Here is a 24,050-nt window from a genome sequence, read left to right as displayed (position 1 = left end):
TTTGAATAATTTGTTATATGTGAGATGTAACAGGCACCACGACCGACAAGAGCTAGAACATTGCGAGACGTGACTAAAGGTAGCCACTTGAACGCAGCTGCCAAGCAACAGGCATCATATGTACAGTGGCAGAACATCACTGAAAAGCTTGAACATACACTGACCCTGATGGCAGAGAACCATGTAAGAGAACTCTTTCGAAGATCTTTAATCTGTTTTTTCTTTTTTTCGTGTTTCTTGACTGAGTCTTGATGATCCCCAGGTCCCATCTATGATCACAAGAAAACTCTTCCATCAGGTTTTCTCGTACATAAATGTGCAGCTCTTTAACAGGTACACTATCTTGCGTAGGACACAAGTAGCTAAAGAACTAAGTCAAGACTGTCATTTGACTTACAAAGTTTGTATCTTCTGGCAGTTTGTTGCTTCGCCGAGAGTGTTGCTCGTTTAGCAACGGAGAATATCTGAAAATGGGCTTGCATGAATTAGAGCAGTGGTGCATGAAAACAGAAGACGAGGTAGTCTTAAACATTAGTAACCAAACTATGCAACGAGAAAGAAAAAAAACAAAGATTAACTTACATAATCATATATATTGTTGCCTTTTAACAGGCAGCACGATCACCATGGGATGAACTTCAACACATTAGGCAAGCAGTGAAGTTTCTGGTACAAACAACTTCGAACCATGAATATCTACTGGTGAAAATTCATAACTGGTTAAAAAAGAATCAGCATTTCATATATACACTATCACTCTACAGGTCTTGCATCAAAAGACACAGAAATCATTGGAGGAGATTACAAAAGAGATATGTCCGGTACTAAGCATTCCACAAGTATATAGAATTGGGACTATGTTTTTGGACGACAAGTATGGAACTCAAGGACTCTCCCCTGAGGTAAGTAATGGTCAAAACCACCCATCAGCATGAGCCTATATGCAATATGGCTATGAGACAAAGTTAAACCTAAAAACAACATGAAGTCATCATGATCAAACGATTTTGTGGTGATATTAGGTGATCAAGCTAATGGCGGAAGATTCAGTGAACATGACTTACCCTTCTTTCTTGCTAGACGTTGACTCAAGGTATGCTTAACAAGACAAACTAATCTCTTGAATTCATCTCAAGTTCTTTCCCTAATTACTTGCAAAGCAAGTCACTGTTACTTTGTTGTATCTTTCAGCATTCCTTTCTCAGTGGAAGATGTTTCACAGTCCTTCAATGGCGGGACCATTAGCCTGTCCGTCGTTGATCCACCGCCGCTTCTCCGGCAGCGATCTGATTTCCACTTCTTGTTTCAGACATTGCCTGAGTAAGGAGGCAGACAATTCAAATTTTAAATTTTTTTATTAAGCCACGATTTTTGCATATATTACAGAAAGTGAGGCTTTTGTCATTTTCTTTTCATTTGTTTTCTTTTTTTCTTTGGTAAAATTTCCATTTGTTTTCTTATAAGAAGCAAGAAAGCTTCTCTTCTTTTATGATTTTTTTCTTTATTCTTTGGTTTTTTTTTTGCTTTATCCTTTACAATTTACACGTGTGTATAAGCAAGTTGAGATTCAAATGATACATGCATGGTGGGCTCTTTCTTTTTGGTCAAATGATATATGGATGTACCGAACACTATTGTTTGTATGTTAATGAGATTGGATTTTGTGACATTTTGGATTTAAAAAAATATTCCAAAATTAGTCTTAGATTTGGTCTATATATTTTGGATTTGTGGACAGTTCTATTGAAATTAATATTTATCTAAAATTTTTCAGTTTAATCAAATGGATACATGAATAATATGAGAAAAACGAATATAATGCTTATGGAAAGACTTGGTAAGAAAGGCAGAAAAAGAAGAATTATGAAAATAAATTTTCCTTTCTTTCTTTTATTAGTCGTTATAATAATTAGCAAAATAATGATTTCGTTGATCATTTGCAAGACAAAATTATTATTACAGAAATGCGAAAAGAGTTATGGAAGGACATGGTTATGGAAAGACTTGGGGAACAAGGCTATTCATCTTTATTACCAACGTTTCAATTAGGGTTTTTGAATCACTTAAACACACACACACTATGAGTTCTCTGCTTCTCAGCCGTCTCTCGAGACACTGTCTGAGGAAACAACCTGCGCTAGGAGTTGTAATAAGCCACTCTCTCTCGTCTTTTTCTTTTTTTCTTTAAAGTTAATACTTGTTTGTTCTTTTTTTTCTTTTCTTTCTGATGTTGAATTTTACTCTGCAGAGACACTTCGTTGGTGCTCGTTTCTTGTCGGAAACCCCTCTATGTCACATTTACGGCGTTGAACCTTGTGGACATGCTTATGAAAATGGATGGCCTCGATCGGCAGACTCATGATTACAGATTTTTCCGGCCCTAGCTGCTGGACCAGGGTTTTGGAAAAGACGGTGCCCTTGAACTTGATTAGAGAAACGGGAACGAAGGGAGCATCATACGGCTGGATATTTACTTTGAAAGAGGACGGTACAAAACCGCGTCTCGTAGATGATCTAAACCCGGGAGTGTCGGAATCAGACGGGTGTGAAATCTCACTGCCTGATTTGGTAACGCTGCCTCATTGCCAAACCAGACTTGTAACCAACGTGGCCATGTCATCCTCTTCTCCTCACGACGAAAATTGCATTCTAGCCGTTAAGTTCGCTGGACCTCAGCTCAGCCTATGTAGGCCTGCTCAAGAGAACAACAAGTGGGTCAACATCAGAATCGACGACCCAGGATTCTTCTCCTCACGAGTCATGTACTCGAAGAGAGATAAGAAGTTTGCCATGCCATCTTTCGGGGGGGGGTCATTCATTGGGTACTGGGACCTTGGAGAGAACTTGGAGAAACCAAAGGGGCAGCACTTTTCCGATTATGACAATCCTGAGTTGTTGCCGTCACACTGGGAAAGGTTAGATTCGTGTTGCACGAGCGTAGAGTTGGTGGAGTCACGTGCCACGGATGAAATGTTTATGATTAAGCGGTTCAGAGAGAATGGCTACAATGATGGGAGGATGGAAGAGTATCGAATATGGGTGTTCAAGCAAGTAGACAGTTCTTCTCAATGGTTTTACATTAAAAACATTGAGGATCTCTGCATTTTCCGAGTCTGAACCTTTCTGTCTCAAGGCTAGCTCCCACCAGAAATGCAAAAACTCTATCTATTTCTTAGAAAGAAACGAACGTGGAATATTCATCCTCGGGGATAAGTGTAAGACAAGTAACTTTAACACTTTCTGTTGGATAAGCTTCAAGAGATAACTTAGGAAACAAGTTATTCTAAAGTAAAGATGAATAACTAATAGATTTAGGATAAAGATAAAGATTCCTAGATTCAATTGTAATAGGATAAGTCAAGTAGTTTCTATTACCTATATATAGAGATCAAAAGTGTAAGAAGATCTCAAGAAAGAAGAGTGTAAGAAAGCAAAGGAAGATTAATAAAACAAAGAGAACGTTTTATTAACTTGTGTTTATATTCACTATATTTGGTATCAGAGCAAACCAGGTTATTGTCTTTGACGAAGATCGATGGGAGACAAAGACGATAAAGACGTCAAACCGCAGGGAAACATGCCCGCTGTACCGCCTTCGGTGAAAACACCGATGCTCACGACAACAAACTATGCAGTATGGACTATGCGCATGAAGGTGTTGCTAAGGTTTCATGATGTATGGGAAACCATTGAACCAGGTTCAAAGGATCAGAAGAGAAACGACCTAGCTACTGTCATGATATTCCAAGGAATTCCGGAGAACCTTATCCTACAAGTTGGAGATCATGAATCTCCTAAAGAGATATGGGAAGCATTAAAGGCATTGAATCTTGGTGCTGATCGTGTTATTGAAGCTCGGTTGCACACATTGATGATTGACTTTGATCGTCTAATGATGAAAGATAATGAATCGATAGACTCATTCTCAGGAAGGATGTCGGAATATGTAGGAACAGCGGCTTCTTTAGGTCATACGATGGAAGAACCAAAACTTGTAAAGAAGTTTCTTTCTTGTCTGCCAGACAAGTTTCTACAGATCTCTGCAACCCTCGGACAAGTTCTTGACCTAAATAAAACAAGATTTGAAGATGTAGTAGGACGTCTCAAGGCGTTTGAAGAGCGTTGCCGAGGAAAAGAGCGAATGAAAACAGAAAAGATTGAAGAGCAAGGGAATCTTCTCTACTCTGATCATGGAAACAGAGGGAGAGGACGAGGAGGAAACAGAGGTCGTGGCAGAGAAGGAAGAGGAAGAGGGCGAGGCAGAAGCAGCAACTCATACGAGAAAAAAGAGAAAAGAGACTACTCACAGATTGAATGCTTTAACTGTCATAAGAAAGGTCACTTCGCATCTGTTTGCACCGAGAAGAAGGATGATCAGGAGCTTAACAAGACTGAGACAGAAGCAGCAGAAGTAGCACTTTACTTACACGAACTAGTGTATCTGAATGAAGAAAAGGTAATGCCTAAAACACTTGAACCAAGCAAGACTGATGATAAGAGTTGGTTCCTTGACAACGGAGCTAGCAATCATATGACAGGAGAGAAGTCCTACTTCTCAGAACTCAACGAAAATATAAAAGGCAAAGTAAAGTTTGGAGACGGTTCATGTGTGAAGATAGAAGGTAAAGGATCAATTCTCTTTGAAGCAAAGACAAGAGAACAGAAGCTTCTTACGGATGTATACTACATACCAGACCTAAGAAGTAACATACTAAGTCTCGGTCAAGCCACTGAACAAGGTTGCGATGTAAGGATGAAAGACAATTACTTGACTTTAAGAGATCCAAACGGGAGACTATTAGTGAAAGTACTAAGATCAGCTAATCGACTCTACAAGATATCTCTCAAAGTAGGTAAACCTACTTGTCTTCTCTCAAAGATAAGTGAAGAACCGTGGAGATGGCACGCTCGTCTCGGACATATTAGCTTCAAGACGATACGAAGTATGGCAACACAGGAGATGGTTTTAGGCTTACCAGATATCAGCGAAGTAAAACAGTTGTGTGATTCTTGTCTCGTTGGAAAACAGACAAGACACAGCTTTCCCTCTGCAACTCAGTACAGATCAAAGCAAGTCTTAGAGTTGTTACACGCCGATCTCTGTGGGCCAATCACTCCAGCAACCTTGGGGCAAAACAGATATATATTTGTCATTATAGATGACAACACGAGATTCATGTGGTCTATATTACTCAAAGAGAAAGGAGAAGCTTACTTTCACCGCCCCTTACTTCATTCCACCTCAGTCTTACCTCGATGCTAATCGTAGTAGCAATGGGTCTCATTCTCACTAAGCTTCAATTTTTTTATGTATTCTCCCTCTTTTTTTTTTTTTTGCGTACGCATTTGCTACATGAAAATGTGGAAATTATAAAGTTTAGTTACTCGCACTTTCACACACTTTACAGTAGTAATATGATAATAAGATATGAAGTGAGTAATGCAATTTCAATACATCCATGAAAAAATCTTTGTCTAAAAGACACAGACGTTGCACCACCATTAACACCTCTTCTTGAAACCTGAGTACAATCTTCAAGTACAAGCAACTCTAGCTTTTGAGTCTTAGCAAGTAGTCTCAATCCAACGTATGTGATTCTCAAACACGTTGATGCTTTCTACACAGTGAAAGAAGGAAATTAATTGCAATATATGCAAGAGTAAAATTCATTCTCCCAACGGTCGGGTACACAAATATACAAAAAAATTAAATATATTTAAACTATTTAACTCATTTTTTGAAAAATTAATTAGTTTTTATATCTTCATTACGTCAAATTTGTTCAATTATTTGACAAATCAAATTACAAAATCAAAAAAAAAAATTAAGTTTGTTCTAATTTAGTTTCTATTAATATGCCACTTCGATTGTTTTTAACAAAAAAATATTTAACTAATAGTTGTAACCTCAATATTTAAGTCTAATGTTAAAATTTCAAAATTGTCTTTCACTTTTATATACAGTCACACAAAAAATAAAAGAATATTATCGTAAACTAAGGTTGTCATCATCTACCTTTGTCGTGGAAATTCATCATCTGTTGATGACTGAAAAAACTGTTTTTCCAAAAACAAATCATTTTCTCTTATTTTATGTGTTTGTCTCTGTTGCTCAAAAAATATGTTTGTCTCTTGAAATTTTCCGCAAAAAAATCTCAAATTTCACTGAATCAAATTTTGAATTACGAGCTGTGTCAAAAATAGTCTCTCAGATTGATTTAAAGACTTAAGGATAAAGAAATATTGGTGTAGAGAAGCGGTTGCAACGCATAGTTTGCTCTCCTCCTTCACCCTTCTTCTCGCTCTCCAGCTTGTGCATAATTAGAATATTTTTAGGAGATTTTTAGAATATTTCCTTAACTGAAATTTGATTAATTTTCGAAAAAATTAAGTATTTTATCCGTAGAATGCGCCTTTTAAAAGCTTAGAAGAATGATAAAAATTCTGAATACACTTTCTACTTTGAGTAGAAGTAAGAGTACATTGTAGAAAACACAATCCCCGAAATTTAGAATACTTTATAAAAGTAGAAGATGCATTCAGAAGGAAAGTGGATACCTTTACATTAGTAGAATGCACATTATTCTTATTTAGAAATTTAGTAAATAGTAGAATGAACGTTCTAAAAAAATTAGATGAACGTGTTTATTTTAGAAATTGTTTTCTACTATACCATTTTTCGTAGAAGACGCATTCTACTTTTAGTAGAACATATTTTAAAATTTTTATTTATCAAGTTTTTGAACAAAACAAATTTACCAGCTTGTGTATATGGGTGTTCTGATAATTGTTTGTATTTTTAATAATTTTTTGATTCACAAAATTATTTATTTCATTAGTTTTCAGAAATACAAAGAATAAAAAAGAGAAAAATGGACAAAATGGTTTTATATCAAAAGGACAACAACCTAGCTTTTTTTGTTCTCTTTTAAGAATTTTCTCATATAAATTTTCACATTCTCGTTAAAATAATGCATTATTGGTTTATTGATTTTCTAATTCTATAGAAAAATCATTTGTTATTCAAAAAGTTTAGATTTTAATAATTCTACAAATCTATTAAAACAAGTGTTATTATGAATTGAATTCTTGATATTTTAACTCATAAAACAAATTTTGAAAATACTACATGTTTCTCTTAGATTCTTAAAATCATTACATTACTTTATTTTCATAGATTTTCACAATATAAAAAATTATTTACAACTCTTTCCAAATTTAACTAATTTTTCAATTTTTAGAATCAACAAAAACGTAAGACTAACACCCCTAATTTTCAGGGATCATTACGATGATCAACATGTTGGTAAGCAAACCCACCAAGTGAAAGAGAGGGTTCAACCCAAACTAAAACCCAGACTGTTAAAAACCACAGAGAAGGGAACAGAACATTTCTCCGATTGAAGAAGAAGAAGAAGAAGATGGAGTCTGTAGTTCCACTACGGCGGTGCTTCTGCCTCAATCCGCCGGAGCTACGTCACCGCATCGTTAATCATACTCGCCTCCATCTCCATCTCTCTGTCTCCTCCTCCTCCAATTCGTTCGCCGCAGGTCGCTTCTACCTCATTTCCCATTTCTCTTAGTTGTTCCATATTTACGCTAACTCACTCGCTCTTTGGTCAGGGATATTGCTTCTCTCAGATAAGAAGATTCGGTTTCTATCTCCAGTCGCGAAGAAGGCTTCCTTGAATCGCCTGGTCAGTTAGTTAGTTAGTTACTCGGTATAGTCATTTTCAACAGGAACATGAATTAGTCAGATAATTAGGTCAAATTATTATTTTTTTTTTAGGCTTTTTTTTTTTGTATTTTACGAGTCATTATGGTATTGAAAGGTTTTGGATAAGGTTGCATAACAAAACTTGTATTGTATTGTTATAGAACTCGTCTATGATTGGTAACTCGGATGAAGAGCTAGAGGAAGAAGAAGATGATGATGATGATGATGATTGGGAGGCAGAGTTTCTTGGGGAGATTGATCCGTTGGAAGTTCAACCTCCAAAGAAGAGGAAGAAGCAAGCAAAGTCGAAGGCGCTTGATGACACTGAAGGTATGGATTGGTGCGTGAGGGCAAGGAAAATTGCACTTCAGTCCATTGAGGCTAGAGGGTTGTCTTCTAGAATGGCGGAGGTGGTGCCTCTCAAGAATAAGAAGAAGAAGAAGAAGACAAAGAGCAAGAAAGATAAGGTTAAAAGTAAAAGTGTTCCTGAAGATGGTTTCGATTCAGATGAAGAAGATTTGGAGTTTCTAGAGGAGGATAAGATGGGGGAACTGCGGAGGAGAGTTAGCTCATTAGCTGGTGGAATGTTTGAGGAAAAGAAAGAGAAGACGAGGGAGCAGTTAGTTCAGAGGCTATCCCAGTTTTCAGGACCTTCTGATCGTATGAAGGAGATCAACCTGAACAAAGCTATAATAGAAGCACAGACCGCTGAGGAGGTACTGGAAGTAACAACCGAGACAATCATGGCTGTTGCCAAAGGTTTAAGCCCGTCGCCGTTATCTCCCTTAAACATTGCTACTGCACTCCACCGGATCGCCAAGAACATGGAGAAAGTCTCGATGATGAGAACTCGTAGGCTTGCGTTTGCTCGGCAGAGAGAGATGTCGATGCTTGTTGCTCTTGCAATGACATGCTTACCAGATTGTTCGGCTCAAGGCATCTCGAACATTGCTTGGGCGTTGTCCAAAATCGGGGGTGAACTGCTTTATTTGACGGAGATGGATAGAGTCGCAGAAGTTGCCACATCTAAGGTTGGGGAGTTCAACTCTCAGAACGTTGCTAATATTGCAGGCGCTTTTGCTTCCATGCGGCATTCTGCTCCCGAACTCTTTGCTGAGTTGTCAGAGAGAGCAGCTGCTATTATCGTCACCTTCAAAGGCCAAGAGATTGCTCAACTGTTGTGGTCATTCGCCTCGCTTTATGAGCCAGCTGGTCCTTTGGTTGATTCTCTGGACAGTGCTTTCAAAGGCAGTGACCAGTTTAAGTGCTGCTTGACGAAAGAAACATCAAACTATGATGAAGCAGCAGACGCTGATGGAAGCGATGGTGCTTCAGGATCTCCAGCACTTAGCTTTAACAGGGACCAGCTTGGAAACATAGCATGGTCTTATGCTGTTCTTGGGCAACTGGAGCGATCTTTCTTTGCAAATATATGGAATATCTTAACCACTTTGGAAGAGCAAAGGCTTTCTGAACAGTATAGGGAAGATGTCATGTTTGCTTCTCAGGTGTATCTCGTGAATCAGTGCTTGAAGCTTGAGTATCCCCACCTTGAGTTGTCACTATGTCATGAGCTCGAAGAAAAAATTACCCGTGCAGGCAAAACCAAAAGGTTCAATCAGAAAATAACCTCATCGTTTCAGAAAGAAGTTGGACGCCTTCTGATAAGTACAGGGCTTGATTGGGCTAAAGAACATGATGTGGATGGCTACACTGTGGATGTTGCTCTGGTCGAGAAGAAAGTCGCTTTAGAAATCGACGGGCCAACTCATTTCTCAAGAAACACAGGTATGTAGCCATCACTCTGTTCCTTTGATTATCTTGTTGTTTAATGGAGCCAACTCAAACTGTTTGATCATTTCGACTTTTGTGTCTATTCTCTAATCTCTATACAGGACTACCATTAGGGCATACAATGCTGAAGCGGCGATATGTTACTGCTGCTGGATGGAAGGTGATATCCTTGTCTCTTCAAGAGGTTAGTTTGAAACATTGAAAACCCCCAAATATTAAAATAGTGTTACTAGGATAATGAGAATCATGTAGACATTGTTCTCCAGTTTTCTGTTGACATGTTTTTGCTTTGACAGAGAAAAACTCCTTTGATAATGTTTGTCCATGTCAGATAGTAACATCTCAACATGTGTTGACTTTGTTTTTTTTGATATTTTATAGTGGGAAGAACATGAAGGAAGTCATGAACAGCTAGATTACCTGAGGGAGATTCTCAACGGCTGCTTATAGAGAAGGCATTAATACGTAAGACATTGGTTGTTTATAGAAAAGGCTAAGCTTATTGTATCTGTTTGATGACTTAAGAAAACATAATTAAAACCATTTAAATTATACATCTTGATCACAAGCTTCTGCCAAGTAAACACTATTGTGTTCCTAGTTATTTCTCAAACAGGGAATATAGAATACACATTTAGAAGCAAACAATACATCATAGAGAGAGAGAGAGAGAGAGAGAGACTAGCTCTTGATCTGGGACAACATAGTCCTGACATCTTTGCTGTTCGGCCTCTGTTTCGGATCATCCAAAGTGCAGTAACAAGCGATTTTCAGAACCAAAAGCATCTGTTCATCGAATCCTTGCTCCATCAGCTTCGGATCAATAGCAAGGCTTGGATTCTCCGATGTAACCTTGTTCCTCATCCACTTTATCAGACTCATCTCTTCAGTAGTCTGGAAAAACTCATCCGAAGGAAGCTTCCCAATCACAAGAACCCCCAGAATCACTCCAAAACTATAGATATCACATTTATCCGTGAACTTGAGAGTCTGATGATACTCTGATGCTATGTACCCCACAGTGCCTGCAAGTTTCGAGGCTGTAATGTGGGTGACTGCATCAGGCATCACCTTCGCCAGCCCGAAATCCGAAATTCTAGCCTCCATGTCGTCATCTAGAAGAATATTTGCTGGCTTCAAGTCTCTGTGAATGATTGCTGGTTTATGATCCGTGTGAAGGTACTCAAGCCCTGCAGCTATACCTACAGCAATCTTGTGCCTTGCTGGCCACATTAAATCTCTGTTTCCAGCTGCAACGTCGGTCAGTATATCTTGCAAACTCCCGTTCTTCATGTACTCGTAGACTAGATAGTGGCACTCGGGTCTCGGAACGTGTGCTAACAAGGGGAGAAGATTCCTGTGCCTGATGTGACCCACTGTGTTGATCTCTGATTTGATTTGCCTCATGAACCTGTTCAGAAACCTGGACTCTTCGTCTACAAGTTCATTGGCTTCTTTAGATGGTTGTGTCACTTTCTTTACGGCAATGATCTTCCCGTTGCTGTTAGGTAGTTCAGCTTTGAAAACTTCTCCGCAGCCTCCTTTTCCAATGATCTCTAGAGAAGCTAACGCTTCTTCGTTCTCCAAGAAAGCTAAATCTTCAGCTTTCTTGATCATTGGACTGAATAGGGTAGGACCTGATGGCTTCTCTGGTCCTCTTATTACTCGAAGAACCAGTCTGAATATAACAGAGAAGACGAAACCAGAGAGTGTTCCTCCTATGCCTCCAACGACGAACCCTAAGATCCATGCCAATACTTTCTTCTTCTTGTTCTTCTTCTTCTTCATCTTCTTTTTATCATGGTCTGAAGTTGCTTTTGATGTGTTGGTGGTGGTGGTGGTGTTGTTGGCTTTCTTGGTGGAGTTTGTAGATTGAGTCTCAGCGAGAATGTGTCTGGTTTGGTGTGAAACTGTCTGAAGCTTGGTTTTGCTCATAACCGGAACCGGACTTTCTAAAAACCGGTTTTCAGAAAAGTCAAAGAACCGGAGATTGTGGAAGGAGTCAACCGCTTCTGGGACCTTGCCTGAGAAGAGATTGTTTGCAACGGTGAGACTCTCCAAGTTGCGTAAGTTCTTCAAGAAGTTCAAGTTCCCTGAGAACTTGTTCGAGGAAAGATCGAGGATTCGAAGACGGACCAGACGAGAGAAGTTCCCCGGAATCTGGCCGGAAAACCTGTTGTTTCTTACATCAAGTACTTCGAGTTTCTTGCAGCTCAAGACATCAAATGGAAGACCGTTGACCAGCTTGTTATTGGACAAAATGAGTTCCTTGAGCTCCGACAACTTTCCGATCACCGGCGAGATGGTCCCCGTCAAGGTCCTGGATCGGTAGACGAGTCTTGTGACACGGAGGACGTATTCTCCGGTGGCGGAGGAGGAGAGTCTTCTCTCGCAGAAAACTCCTCCGTGACCGCAGGGGTTAACACCACTGGACAAAGAGCGTTGACTGTTGACTCCGAGCTCTGTTTCGATGACTTGAAGAGCTTTGAGATCTGAGGCATCGATGTCGAGCCACTCGGCGGAGGAGGAGACGGGAGAAGAGAGGAGGAGGAGGGAGAGAACGGCGAGGATGAAAGGCCGGAGAAAGAGACCGGCGTTTGCCATTTTAATCATTTTAGTTAGGGAGAGAAAGTTTCTTCTTGTGGGTGTTGTCGGAGTCTACTCTGGATATTTATGGTCAGCAAGTGCCACTAAAATACAAAAGTCTTATAACGTGTGCTACGGTTTTGTTTTTTTTCTCCTAAATAAACTAAATAATATTTAAATTTCTGTTTATCCCAAGTTAGTATTTTGTTTTATCGTTAGACATATGATTTTAGATTTCAACTATCTTAAATATAATTTAGGGTTAGATTTTTATATAAAAGTGCATATTCGCCGTGTTTAAAGGGTCTCACTCCGAGAGGGATATGAAAAATTACATGGTTGTTGATATGTTCTCTTAGTTTAGTTGTTTGTATGTGCAAATCATTCTCAGTAAGAAAATGTGAATGTAGCCGGTCGCAATAATATGTGGGCACCCAAAAAGAAAAAAGCTAGTCGCAATAATTTATATAACACGACTCTGTGTATTGACTTGACTATGAAGCGTTGATAAGTCAACGTCCACGCTGCGGGTTCCACACAGTGGGGATGACACCGTTTTCTCCACGTTTGAACAATTCAACTTTAACTTCATTGTTATGTTCCACACATTTTATCGTTTCGGTCACTCTCTGTAGCGTTTTATGTCCATCAGTTCGTTGTCCTAATTAAGATTGAGATTAAATTAGTCATGAGAAGGAGACTGAACTTTCTTCATTTTTTCTTTTCAATCGAACTGTCACCAATTGAAGTTTTAGTTTCCACTAAACCAGATTAATTTTTTTTTGGGTATCCTCCATGTAAATCATTTGATAATATATTTTTTAGAAAATTGAAAAAGTTATTCAAAATAGTATCTTGTTAATTACTCCCTTCTTCCCAAAAATAAAATTTTCCAGATTTTATTCATGTCCTACAAAAATAGGTTTTTTATATTTTTAAAATATTTTTGTATATTTTTGTAAAATATTAATTGTTAATATTCTAATTGATTAAATTTAATTGGTGAATAATTATTGGAAAGTGTATAGAAAAATAAATAGTAAATATTTATTATATTTTTAATAATCGTGAAAACTCAATAAATTTTTATTTTATGGAAAGAGGGTAGTATTGATTAATCTCCAATTTTGTTCAAGTCTCCGATCATTTCTTTCGATTATAGCGCTGTTCGTTTGGTCGCCGCACGTACCTGCGGCTGCGGCTGCGTCAATGTTTTCTTTAGACGCTTGTTCGTTTCATTGACGCGGGTACCGGCGTCTGCGTCTGCGGCCGAACGCAGCAATCCTGCGTCTGACGCCATAAAATCCGGCGTCCGCGACGTAAATCCGCGTCTATTTACTGCAATTACAATTTTACCCCTAACCTAATTTAATATTTACAAAAAATTTGCCATCACATAAATCTATTGACGCTTCTTCTTCTCCATCTCTTCTCTTCTCCTTTGAGCTTTCTCTTCTTCAAGCTTGGTCTCGTCTCTCACACCATCTCCAGAGCTCTCTCTCTCTCGATCTCAAACCCAGGTGAGACTCTCTTCCATCTCAGCGTGTTGATGTGTCTGTGTATATGGGTTTTTCTGTGTTTTAGATTTTTATTACAGATCATGTTGATGAATGTGTTGTGTGCTTGCTTTGTCTCAGGCTCTCCACATCTCGACCCTCTCTCCATCAAGCTTCGTGCATCTCCTTCAAGGACTCTGCTTGTCGCTGCTTCAGTTATATGGTGTCTAAGAAGAAGTACATCTTCACTACTGACGACGATTGCTTGTAAGTTTCCTTCAAATTCTCAAAGTTTGCTCTTTTTTTTTTCGTTCTGTTTTGTCTGAATCTATAGATAATTTTAGTGATGCCATTGTTGTTCAACCAATCTAACTATGTTATGTCTTATCAGTTTAACTTCAACGCAACTGCATCATTAGTTCTTTTTTTTTTCACTTGAAAGTTATATTATTGCAGGACCTGAGATTTAGTTTATTCGTTTGTAACGTTATATGATGGATTATATTTTCACACTCTCATGTCTCCCTCCACATGCATGCCAAATTGCCAACAAATAGTTATGTATTCATCAGCGACAAATTTAATGTTTGAAAGATGTAATATCCTAGAAATTGTATACAGTTATGAATGTCTCCAAAGAACACAATCATTTATAAATTATAAATAATACGTAGAAATTGTATACAGTTATGAATGTCTCCATAAAACTATTTAGTGTTATGGAGAAAGTTTTATCTATTAATATCATTTATGTTATAATTTATCATCATTTGTAATATAAATAAAAATTATATGATGATGCATCCAATGTTAAAAAAATGAAAACAACTGTAGTTGGAATAATATAATATATTTCATATTATCAATTTTAAATGTGGTATTTTTGGCAAAAATGTATTATATTATTTGATGTTTAACTAAAGTTCTATGAGAAGTTGTTTGAAATAAAAAAAGTAAATACTAATTTTCAAAATACAGTTAGCTAAAAATATTTTAATATTTAAATTTATAATTGGTGATTATTGTTTAAAAATTATAGTACGTAGAAGTAGAGTTGAGTTTATAAATTTTTATAAATAATTTTATAAATATTTATAAATGATCAGTGGGATTAGTTTATTTTTTTGAAACATATTTGTCTTATTTGTTTGAAATGATAATTTTGAAAATTAAATGTAATATTTTGATGTATTATTTTTATTTTTTATTTAGCTTATGATTTATGACATCAAATATTTTTATATTTTTAAATATTTGACCAAAAATTTATTACCAATTAAATATAATATTTTTATGGATGTAAATATATTTAAACTACATTTTATTTATTTAAAATACAATTTTCAAAATTTTTAAAAATAAAATATGAATAAATGAAAATAGTCGCAGCGTCAATCAAACGAACAACCCAAAACAGCGTCATGCGTCTGCGTCATGCGATTTGTCAATTTCCTGCGTCTTCGAAACGAACAATAATCAGTGTCGGTATCGGTGTCGGCGTCAGCGTCGGCGTCAGCGTCGGCGACAACCAAACAAACATCAGATAAATGATTTGACGCAGCCGCTGACGCCGACGCCGACACCCGCTGACACTAAAACCTACGGCAACGAAAAAGAACAGGGCTTATCAAAAACCTCTAAAAATGAGAAAATGTAAACAAAAATAATTATTAGTGCGTGACGTGTCATTTCAGTTGATAATTTTTTTTTCTGTTATCCCCAAAACCTGATAATGTTTATTAGGGTTTTACAGAGTTTTAAGGTTGGGAAGACAAAGAAGAAGAAGAAGAAGAAGAAGAAGAAAGCACAATCAAATTCAGTTTTCTCAATTCACGCTTCGGATTGTCACCATCTCAAATCCAGATTCGTTGAACTGATTCGATTACATTTCGAACCCTCGATTCCTCTCGCGAGCCTTGATCTCTATTTTTGGCTGCCAGAGGAAATGATTCTCCCATACACACACGATTCACATGCCCTGTTTTAGAGATTGGATTCATCGTCCCTTCCCCGCTAGTTTCCGGCGTTCCCGCTTCCGCCCTTTGCAAAAGAAACGTTTTTGAGCTCACTTCTCCCATATATGACTGTTCTGCCTCCTCGGTTAGTTTATCCTCTCCTCTAATTGTGCTTACTTAAGTTCCAATTTGAAACCTTTTCTTCGTTTTGGTATATGTTTTATAAGGTTAATGTTATGAGGTGTAGAAGAAATGTGAGAGCTTTTGGTTGGTTGATAAACTTGGGAAGAAGTCATGGAGAAAGAAAGAAGAAAAGCGACAGTGACGATGATGATGAGGAGGATGAGGTGAAGAAAGATACCTCCTCCGAGAAAAGATCATCAACTCTGGATGATCCCAGAGGAGAGACGGGAATGGAGGAAGAAGATACGAGAGGTGATTGATAGCCACCCTGACGTCGAAGAGGAGAGGAGATTGAGGAGAGAGGAGGGATGCAGAAGCTTCTTGCTGATTACCCTCTTGTTGTCAACGAGGAGGATCCTGATTGGCCTGAAGATGCTGATGGCTGGGGGTTTAGCTTCAACCAGTTTTTTAATAAGATAACTATTAAGAATGAAAAAAAGGATGATGATGATGATGATGAATGAAGATGATGATAGGGAGAAGGAGATTGTTTGGCAAGATGATAATTACATACGACCGATTAAAGATCTCACTACTGCGGAATGGGAGGAGGCGGTGTTCAAAGATATCAGTCCTCTCATGGTCTTGTTCACAACCGCTACAAAAGGTTTTAGTGATTACAAGTTCAGCCATTACTGTATTTGAAAACAAATATGTCTCTCTTCTTTCAATCCTGACCAATACTGTATATGGTGTTGAACTTTGACAAGAGTATTGGCTAATTTCAGGCCAAAGGAAAATGAAAATTCAGGGAAGAGCTAGATAAGGCTATTCAGGTCATATGGAACTGTGGACTTCCTCACCAAGAGTAAGTTTGCACAAACATCTCTTTACTAATGTGTAAAACCATTCTTGGATCTTGCTGTATGTTTTGATATGTGCTTTAATCCTCATGTCCTGGGTCATTATTACTTTCAGTGTGTTGCTGTTGATGCTGTGGTTGAGACAGATCTGGTCTCTGCTCTGCAAGTTACTGTGTTCCAGAGATCATCTTCACTAAAGCTGGAAAGATATTATACCGTGAGAAAGGTAGTTTCTACCAAAACCTGAAACCGTCTCTATTAAACCTCCTTTTGTTGTACTTAAGAACAATGTTTTTGAATATATTTTCAGGCATTAGGACAGCAGATGAGCTCTCAAAGATCATGGCCTTCTTCTATTATGGAGCTGCAAAGCCACCTTGTTTGAATGGTGTTGACTATTCCCAAGAACAGATTCCTTCAGTCGATCTGTAAGTGTCGATTAGCGTAGGCCTTTTTGTGATTATGTAAACTAGTTTCTTCCCAAGTTTTAAGAACATTTATGAACTGATGAAGAAGTAATCAATCTTTTTGAATTTGAAATATGATTTTTTTTTTGCGCTTTTGGAATATCTGTTTATAGAACGTGGTAAGTTATATGAGTCACAGAAGCAGAGACTTCACGTCCTAAACACTTACCATATGAGTCACAGAAGCAGAGGCTAGTAGCGAAAGGATATGTGCAAGAACACGGAATAGACTTTGAAGAAGTGTTCGCTCCAGTGGCTCGCTTAGAGACAATCCGACTTCTAGTCAGTTTAGCATCTGCAAACAACTGGGAGATTCACCACTTGGACGTCAAAACGGCATTCTTGCACGGAGAGCTAAAACGAAGAGGTCTATGTTAGTCAGCCTGAGGGATTTGAAAAAGAGGGAGAAGAAGAGAAAGTTTTCAAACTCTCAAAGGCATTATATGGACTAAGGCAAGCTCCTCGCGCTTGGAATACTAAGCTCGATCAGATACTTAAGAAGCTAAGGTTTAAAAGGTGTGCAAAGGAGAGTTCGGTATACAGAAGAGAAGAAAGAGACGAGCTACTCATCATCGCCATCTATGTTGATGACCTTTTTGTTACAGGAAACTCTACCAAGATAATCAAGGAGTTCAAAGCGTCAATGTCAAAACAGTTTGAGATGTCTGATCTCGGGTTATTAACCTATTATCTAGGTATTGAAGTAAAGCAAAGTTCAACTGGAATCATCATTAAACAAGAAGCATACGCAAGGCGTATACTAGAGGAAGCAGGTTTGGCCGACTGTAATCCAAACAGTATTCCAATGGAGTTTGGCTTATAACTATCCAAGGCAATGGAAGAACCGGAAGTTGACGCTACTCAATATCGAAGAAGGATTGGATGTTTAAGGTATCTGATGCATACTAGACCTGACATGACATTCTCATTGGGATTCTAAGCAGGTACATGCAGTCACCAAGAGAGTCACACGGAAACGCCTTGAAGCAAGTATTGCGTTATCTACAAGGAACTCTCGGGCACGGTCTTGAGTTCAAGCGAGGAAGAACACATAAGCTTGTAGGCTTTAGTGACAGCAGTCACAACACGGATCCGGATGATGGTAGGAGTACTACAGGTTACTTATTTTGCTTAGGAGAAACACCAATAACATGGTGCTCTCAGAAACAAGACACGGTAGCTTTGTCATCCTGCGAAGCCGAATTCATGGCTGCAACGGAAGCGGCTAAACAAGCTATCTGGCTACAAGACTTGTTAAGTGAAGTAACAGGAAAAGAGATGGAGAAGACAATGATCTTGGTCGACAACAAATCGGCTATATCACTGGCTAAGAATCCGGTTTCACCGAAGAAGCAAACACATCCACAAGAGGTTTCACTTCATTAGAGAGTGTGTTGAACGCAATCTCATTGACGTTGAACACATACCCGGATCAAGACAAAAGGCAGACATTTTAACAAAAGCTCTAGCAAAGAACAAGTTTAAAGAAATGCGAGAGATGATTCAAGTTCAAGATTTCCTAGAAGATGATTTGAAGCTTAAGAGGGAGAATGTTGGATAAGCTTCAAGAGATAACTTAGGAAACAAGTTATTCTAAAGTAAAGATGAATAACTAATAGGTTTAGGATAAAGATAAAGATTCCTAGATTCAATTGTAATAGGATAAGTCAAGTAGTTTCTATTACCTATATATAGAGATCAAAAGTGTGAGAAGATCTTAAGAAAGAAAAGTGTAAGAAAGCAAAGGAAGATTAATAAAACAAAGAGAACGTTTTATTAACTTGTGTTTATATTCACTATAGTTTCTACCAAAACCTGAAACCGTCTCTATTAAACCTCCTTTTGTTGTACTTAAGAACAATGTTTTTGAATATATTTTCAGGCATTAGGACAGCAGATGAGCTCTCAAAGATCATGGCCTTCTTCTATTATGGAGCTGCAAAGCCACCTTGTTTGAATGGTGTTGACTATTCCCATGAACAGATTCCTCAGTCGATCTGTAAGTGTCGACTAAGCATAGGACTTTTGGGATTATGCAAACTAGTTTCTTCCCAAGTCTTAAGAACATGAATGAACTGATGAAGAAGTAATCAATCTTCTGAATTTGAAATATGATTTTTTTTTTTCTTTTGGAATATCTATTTATAGAACATGATAAGTTATGAGTCTCAGAAGCAGAGACTTGCGTCCTTAAACACTTACCATCATCATGTTTTTTCTCTCTGCGACGTGCTCTCTTCTCCAAACCCACCAGTATGATTAAGAATCTAGAAGGTGCCACTCATTACCAGACAGATACTTACGGCGGTGGAAGCACCGGAAGGGCCGTTGAAGATGATTCCTGTTAACATCACACTGTAGGTAGATCTTAGGCAGTTGAAATGTGAAGCCATCTAAGAAATGCATCCATCAAAACCCAGTAGATTCAGGTTGTAGTTTCTTCATTCTCGTTCTTTGATTCATTGGATATCAGGATATATATGTAGTTGATACTTCAACTAACTCGTTAGACATCTGTTGTTTTGCTCGGAGTTTATAGGTACAATATACAATATTTCTTACATGAAGTGACTAAAATTCTCATTCAAATTGGTTGCTCATAGTGCATACATTCTCTTGTTGTACCATTTAGAAAATTTAGGACGTGAATCCTTACAGATATGACATAAATTTGCGTCTGGGCCTCATGAGAAACAAGATAATACTGAGAGAGACGTGTATGGTGCCATTCATCATTTTTAGTTATAAGTTTGATAAAACAAATAAAAACGTGTAGGGAAGCACTTCTTTAGAAAACAACAAAAATAAATAATTATATAAATCTTGATTCACCTAAGATCTTCCCTTTCTGAAGATCGTGGTCTCCTTTGGTCCATGGCCTATGGTTCCATAGATTAACTTACAGCTATCTTGTCTCAAGAAGAAGAAAACTAATTACGTAAACAAGTTCTAAGTCTTTTTATTAACGATAAATGAAGACGACTAGCAGGATGAATATTCGTTTTTGCTGGCTCTAGTACCACTTGTAATATCCAAACTACTTACAGGCTACGGTTGATGGGTTTTCCATATCCCCTCATATGGTCTATGTTCGTTCCCGTATATTAACTTTTTCATAAACTTGAAAGTTTTGTTTGTTGGTCTTTAATCACCACCATATGACATTTTTTCGTGATTTGGTCCACTCATACGATATCAGAAATCAATTTCAAATAGGACATCTGTATTTTGACTACTCTAACTTAACCCCGCTTTAGATTTTTCTCTGGATGCATATCTGGAAAAGTAAATGCACTTTAATGATATAGATAGTTAAAATCAATTTTTTAAAAATCTTTTCATATTTCACAAACCAAATATTACAGTTAGGCATACAAATTATTATTTTTGAGCAAAATGTAAGAGTTCGTCTCTTGTCCATTGCTGATCCATAAGCCGTAGACCTCCCTACTTTGGATACGTATTTGCCAACTTGGTTTAAATTATTTCAATCTCTTATTCTTTGATATTCATGCCTCAGTTACACCTTGTAAATTTCATCAACTTCGTTCTGCTCCCTGACCAAACAGTCACGTGTAACATAATCGTAATGTTAACCATCCCAAAAATAAACTTATAGCATCTCAAATAATATATAGCAGATTGTGGAACAATTACGAGTTAGAAGCAAGAAACCAAAACACATGTTGCTTGGACCACTGCCTTAGCTGTTCTGTTCAATTACTCGTATTCATTTCTGTCAGTAGAGCATGCATGTGATGAACGTGTTGAAAAGATGTTTGTGGTTTGTTAACGGTAGAACAACTAGTATTTTAACGAGTCTTGTTTCATCAACCATTTCATCAATACAAAAGTTTATACTCTCTCAACGTACCAAATAAGTAATCAGTCTAGAGATGGAAGGCAAAACTGTGATTTTAAGTGTGCTCATAATGAGTCTTGTCATGGCGCATAATCAGGTCGAAGCAACGAGTTGTTGCCCAAGCAGCGCTGCCAGATGGGCGTATTATTTATGCACTATGTCTTGGCCCATTACGCCACTTTGTATATCACACACTGGATGCATCGATTCTGAGACTTGTCCTCCGGGATATCCATATGCAATTCTCGAAAACTCTGGTAATTTTACTATTCTTTTTCGTGGTGGTTTTATTAAGTTATATCTTTTACAAGTTGGATCAAGATTTTGATGCAAGATGCATGGATTTTTTTTTACTCAAGGTCATACTGTCAATGAATACTGCAAGTTGGGGTGTGCATCATCTGCTTGCGGTGCCTTAACCAAACTCCAGAAATCCGGTAAAGCATCATTATTACAAGTATTATATTGTTGGAAAAGGAGAATGATCCATTAATTCTAATATTGTTTCAATGAATTAGATGCAAATGAAATTGTGAATGGAGCAGTTGCACGATGCACCAACGCATGTTCTAATTTCTGCACCAAGGGTTTAGCTAATGCAGTTGAAGCTTCCTAAAAAGCACATCCATTATCTACGTATATCTGTGTTATTGTTCTCCCCGTTTCAATAATTCTCGGTGTATGTGACAAAATGTTACACTCTTGTACTATTTCCAGGTTTTCTATGTGGCGTAGAAGGTCATCGATCCCTAGATTGTTTGTCCCTTCTACTTGCTATATCTAAATAAAGAATAATATTTCCTTCTGGACTAAATCAGTATAATCACAAAAAATTATATAGATAAGGTGCCAACTGCCAGCTAACAAGAATTAATGGATTGATTTTTTCCTCCTTTCTAAAGAATACTATATGGCTTCAATTGGTAACTGTTGAACTGAATGGAAAAATGAATGGAAAATTGAACAGATATTCAGCCGAGGAAATGAAAAAGCAGAAATGTATTAATATTGTGTTCATTTCATTCCTCATAGAAATTTGAGAAGGAATTTTTTCTTCATAATTTTTTTCAGCCATAAAGAAATGAGAGGAATAGAGTGGATCCCATGAATCTATAATTTGACAAAAAAATCAACATGAATGGTATAAAACTCGAGGAATGAAAAATTCACCACTATATTTTTTCTAAATGATGGTCACCAAATTAAAGCCTACATATAATATAAAACTAACCGAGTTTTTTTTTGTTTTCATTTTGATTCGGGGTTTAATTTTAATTCGGGTTAGATTTACAGAGATACATATTTTTTATTTGGAAACCTAACAACAACAAATTTTTTACCATCTTATCTGATAAATAAATAAAAACTGAAATACGCTAAAATTGTTGAACCTATATTGAAAACAATAAATATGTGCATGTAATAATATCATTATGATACAGAAATTTCTCAGAAAATGAGGACCCTCAAAATAATATATATATATTATATATATATATATGTTGGGGGCCTGTGGCTAAAGCTTTTTCGTTCCACATGAAGCACGGTTCTGGCGATAGAGAGGCCACCTATCTAAAATAACCTGAAAATAAACTATAAAGGTGCAAAAAACAATTTTTTTTTGCTAGTTTGAATTAATTTTTAGTTATTAAATAATCCAATAGATGATAAAAATAAACTTAAACTTGTAACCACATTTTAGAAAAAAATTACGGTGAAATTTTTATTTTGGAATTTTTACTCCTCAAATTTGATGTCATTCATATTGAATTTTCCATCAAATTAGCCCACATTATTCCTTTTTGATTAAAAATTATGAAAAAAAACTTTCTCCAATATGGATGAGGAACAGATTAAACACAAATTTTATATTTATATTTATTCATTTTTTCAATTGAACTTTTATTCATCATTTTTTTCTTTCAATCAAATTATCAGAAGCTTTAGTTTCTACGCAACCACAACAATTTTTTTGTATCCTCCATTAAATCATTTGATAATATATTTTTAGAAAATTGAAAAATTATTCAAAATTATATCCGTTTAATTATTGATTAATTTTCAATTTCGTTCAGTTTCCTATCATTTGGAAAAAATCACCTACTAGATTTTGACCCGCACACCCGTGCGGGTACATTTTCTATAAATATGTTACTATTTGTTTTCCATGTTAATATTAGAGTTAGACAAAAAACCCGAATCCAAAAAATTGAACTGATCCAGATCCAAAAAGAAGTATCAAATCCGAACCGAAATTGATTAAATATCTAAGTTATTCAAAATTTTGGTATTTAGAGAACTGATACCGAATCTGATCTGAATCGAAGTGTTTCAAATATCTGAATGTATTCGAAATAGATTTTATATATATATATATATATATTAGATTTAATATTTTTTAAAACATCCAGAATATATATGGTACTTTTAAGTTGGTTTAAATAATTGATAATTATATAAATAGTCATATGTAAATATCTAAAGTCATTCATTAAAGTATACTCAAAACACCAAAAAATTAAAATAATTATTAATTCTCTATCCAACTATTTAAATCAAACCAATGTGGACAAAAAAAAAGATCAAACCAATTTATATCTTAAGTTTAGGTATTCTGACATATGTTATTCAAATTTATTTGTAACATTATTTTTGTTTATATATTTTGCAAAATTTAAGTATGTAATAAATTTTAAAATAGTTTAAATGGGTTATCCGAACCCGAACGAACCCGCAAAGATTTGGAATCGAATCCAAACCAAAATTTAGAAATAGTCGAATTAGACTGAAATCTTTGACACTGGGAACCCGAAATCTAAACAGACCCGAACTGAACCGAATGTGTACCCGAACGCCCACCCCTAATTCACTATCTTTTTTTTTTTCCTTTAAAAACAGAGTAAACATATAATTAGTAGTATTTTATACGTACTATCATATAAATAATCATATATATATTATATTTTAAAATTTAATGTGAAATAAAAAAATCATAATTTAAGTTAGTATATGAAATTTGAATTTTTATTGTAGTTTTCTTATATATATTGAAAACATTTTTCAATAATGGTTATTGGAAAATATTTTAGTAAAAATAAATTTTGAAATATATGTATATGTTGAATCAATTTTTGATATAAATCAAATTTAAACTTATTATTTTGATTTAAAATATATATAAAGTTTT

The 24,050-nt window shown here is 36.4% G+C and overlaps 6 protein-coding genes across 6 annotated transcripts; 5 read left to right on the top strand and 1 right to left on the bottom strand.

The window, feature by feature from the left end:
- Positions 1-29: 29 nt before the first annotated feature.
- Positions 30-1,669, top strand: LOC130510187 (myosin-12-like). The gene is made up of 7 exons (XM_057006589.1): positions 30-183; positions 263-333; positions 419-518; positions 613-669; positions 765-902; positions 1,023-1,093; positions 1,192-1,669. Exons 1-7 carry the CDS (start codon positions 169-171, stop codon positions 1,322-1,324), a joined length of 585 nt encoding a protein of 194 aa, XP_056862569.1. The 5' UTR covers positions 30-168; the 3' UTR covers positions 1,325-1,669.
- A 668-nt stretch (positions 1,670-2,337) lies between these two features.
- Positions 2,338-3,117, top strand: LOC108845423 (uncharacterized). The gene has a single exon (XM_057006417.1). It carries the CDS (start codon positions 2,338-2,340, stop codon positions 3,115-3,117), a length of 780 nt encoding a protein of 259 aa, XP_056862397.1.
- Positions 3,118-7,328: 4,211 nt separating this feature from the next.
- LOC108847307 (RAP domain-containing protein, chloroplastic-like) lies at positions 7,329-10,067 on the top strand. Its single transcript, XM_018620515.2, has 5 exons — positions 7,329-7,551; positions 7,624-7,697; positions 7,879-9,505; positions 9,613-9,695; positions 9,893-10,067. Exons 1-5 carry the CDS (start codon positions 7,422-7,424, stop codon positions 9,959-9,961), a joined length of 1,983 nt encoding a protein of 660 aa, XP_018476017.2. The 5' UTR covers positions 7,329-7,421; the 3' UTR covers positions 9,962-10,067.
- On the bottom strand, positions 10,043-12,162 carry LOC108847308 (leucine-rich repeat receptor-like serine/threonine/tyrosine-protein kinase SOBIR1). The gene has a single exon (XM_018620516.2). The coding sequence runs from the start codon at positions 12,122-12,124 to the stop codon at positions 10,193-10,195; it is 1,932 nt and encodes a 643-aa protein (XP_018476018.1). The 5' UTR covers positions 12,125-12,162; the 3' UTR covers positions 10,043-10,192.
- A 5,674-nt stretch (positions 12,163-17,836) lies between these two features.
- LOC130510072 (secreted RxLR effector protein 161-like) lies at positions 17,837-18,387 on the top strand. The gene is made up of 2 exons (XM_057006416.1): positions 17,837-17,892; positions 17,946-18,387. Exons 1-2 carry the CDS (start codon positions 17,837-17,839, stop codon positions 18,385-18,387), a joined length of 498 nt encoding a protein of 165 aa, XP_056862396.1.
- A 2,442-nt stretch (positions 18,388-20,829) lies between these two features.
- LOC108847973 (probable thionin-2.4) lies at positions 20,830-21,668 on the top strand. The gene is made up of 3 exons (XM_018621362.2): positions 20,830-21,120; positions 21,223-21,300; positions 21,382-21,668. Exons 1-3 carry the CDS (start codon positions 20,898-20,900, stop codon positions 21,477-21,479), a joined length of 399 nt encoding a protein of 132 aa, XP_018476864.1. The 5' UTR covers positions 20,830-20,897; the 3' UTR covers positions 21,480-21,668.
- Positions 21,669-24,050: the final 2,382 nt, after the last annotated feature.

The sequence above is a fragment of the Raphanus sativus genome, chromosome 3 (genome assembly GCF_000801105.2).
Source record: "Raphanus sativus cultivar WK10039 chromosome 3, ASM80110v3, whole genome shotgun sequence".
Classification (NCBI taxonomy): domain Eukaryota; kingdom Viridiplantae; phylum Streptophyta; class Magnoliopsida; order Brassicales; family Brassicaceae; genus Raphanus; species Raphanus sativus.
The sequence above is the reverse complement of the archived record's forward strand: the minus strand, read 5'-3'. Positions and strand labels throughout refer to the sequence as shown.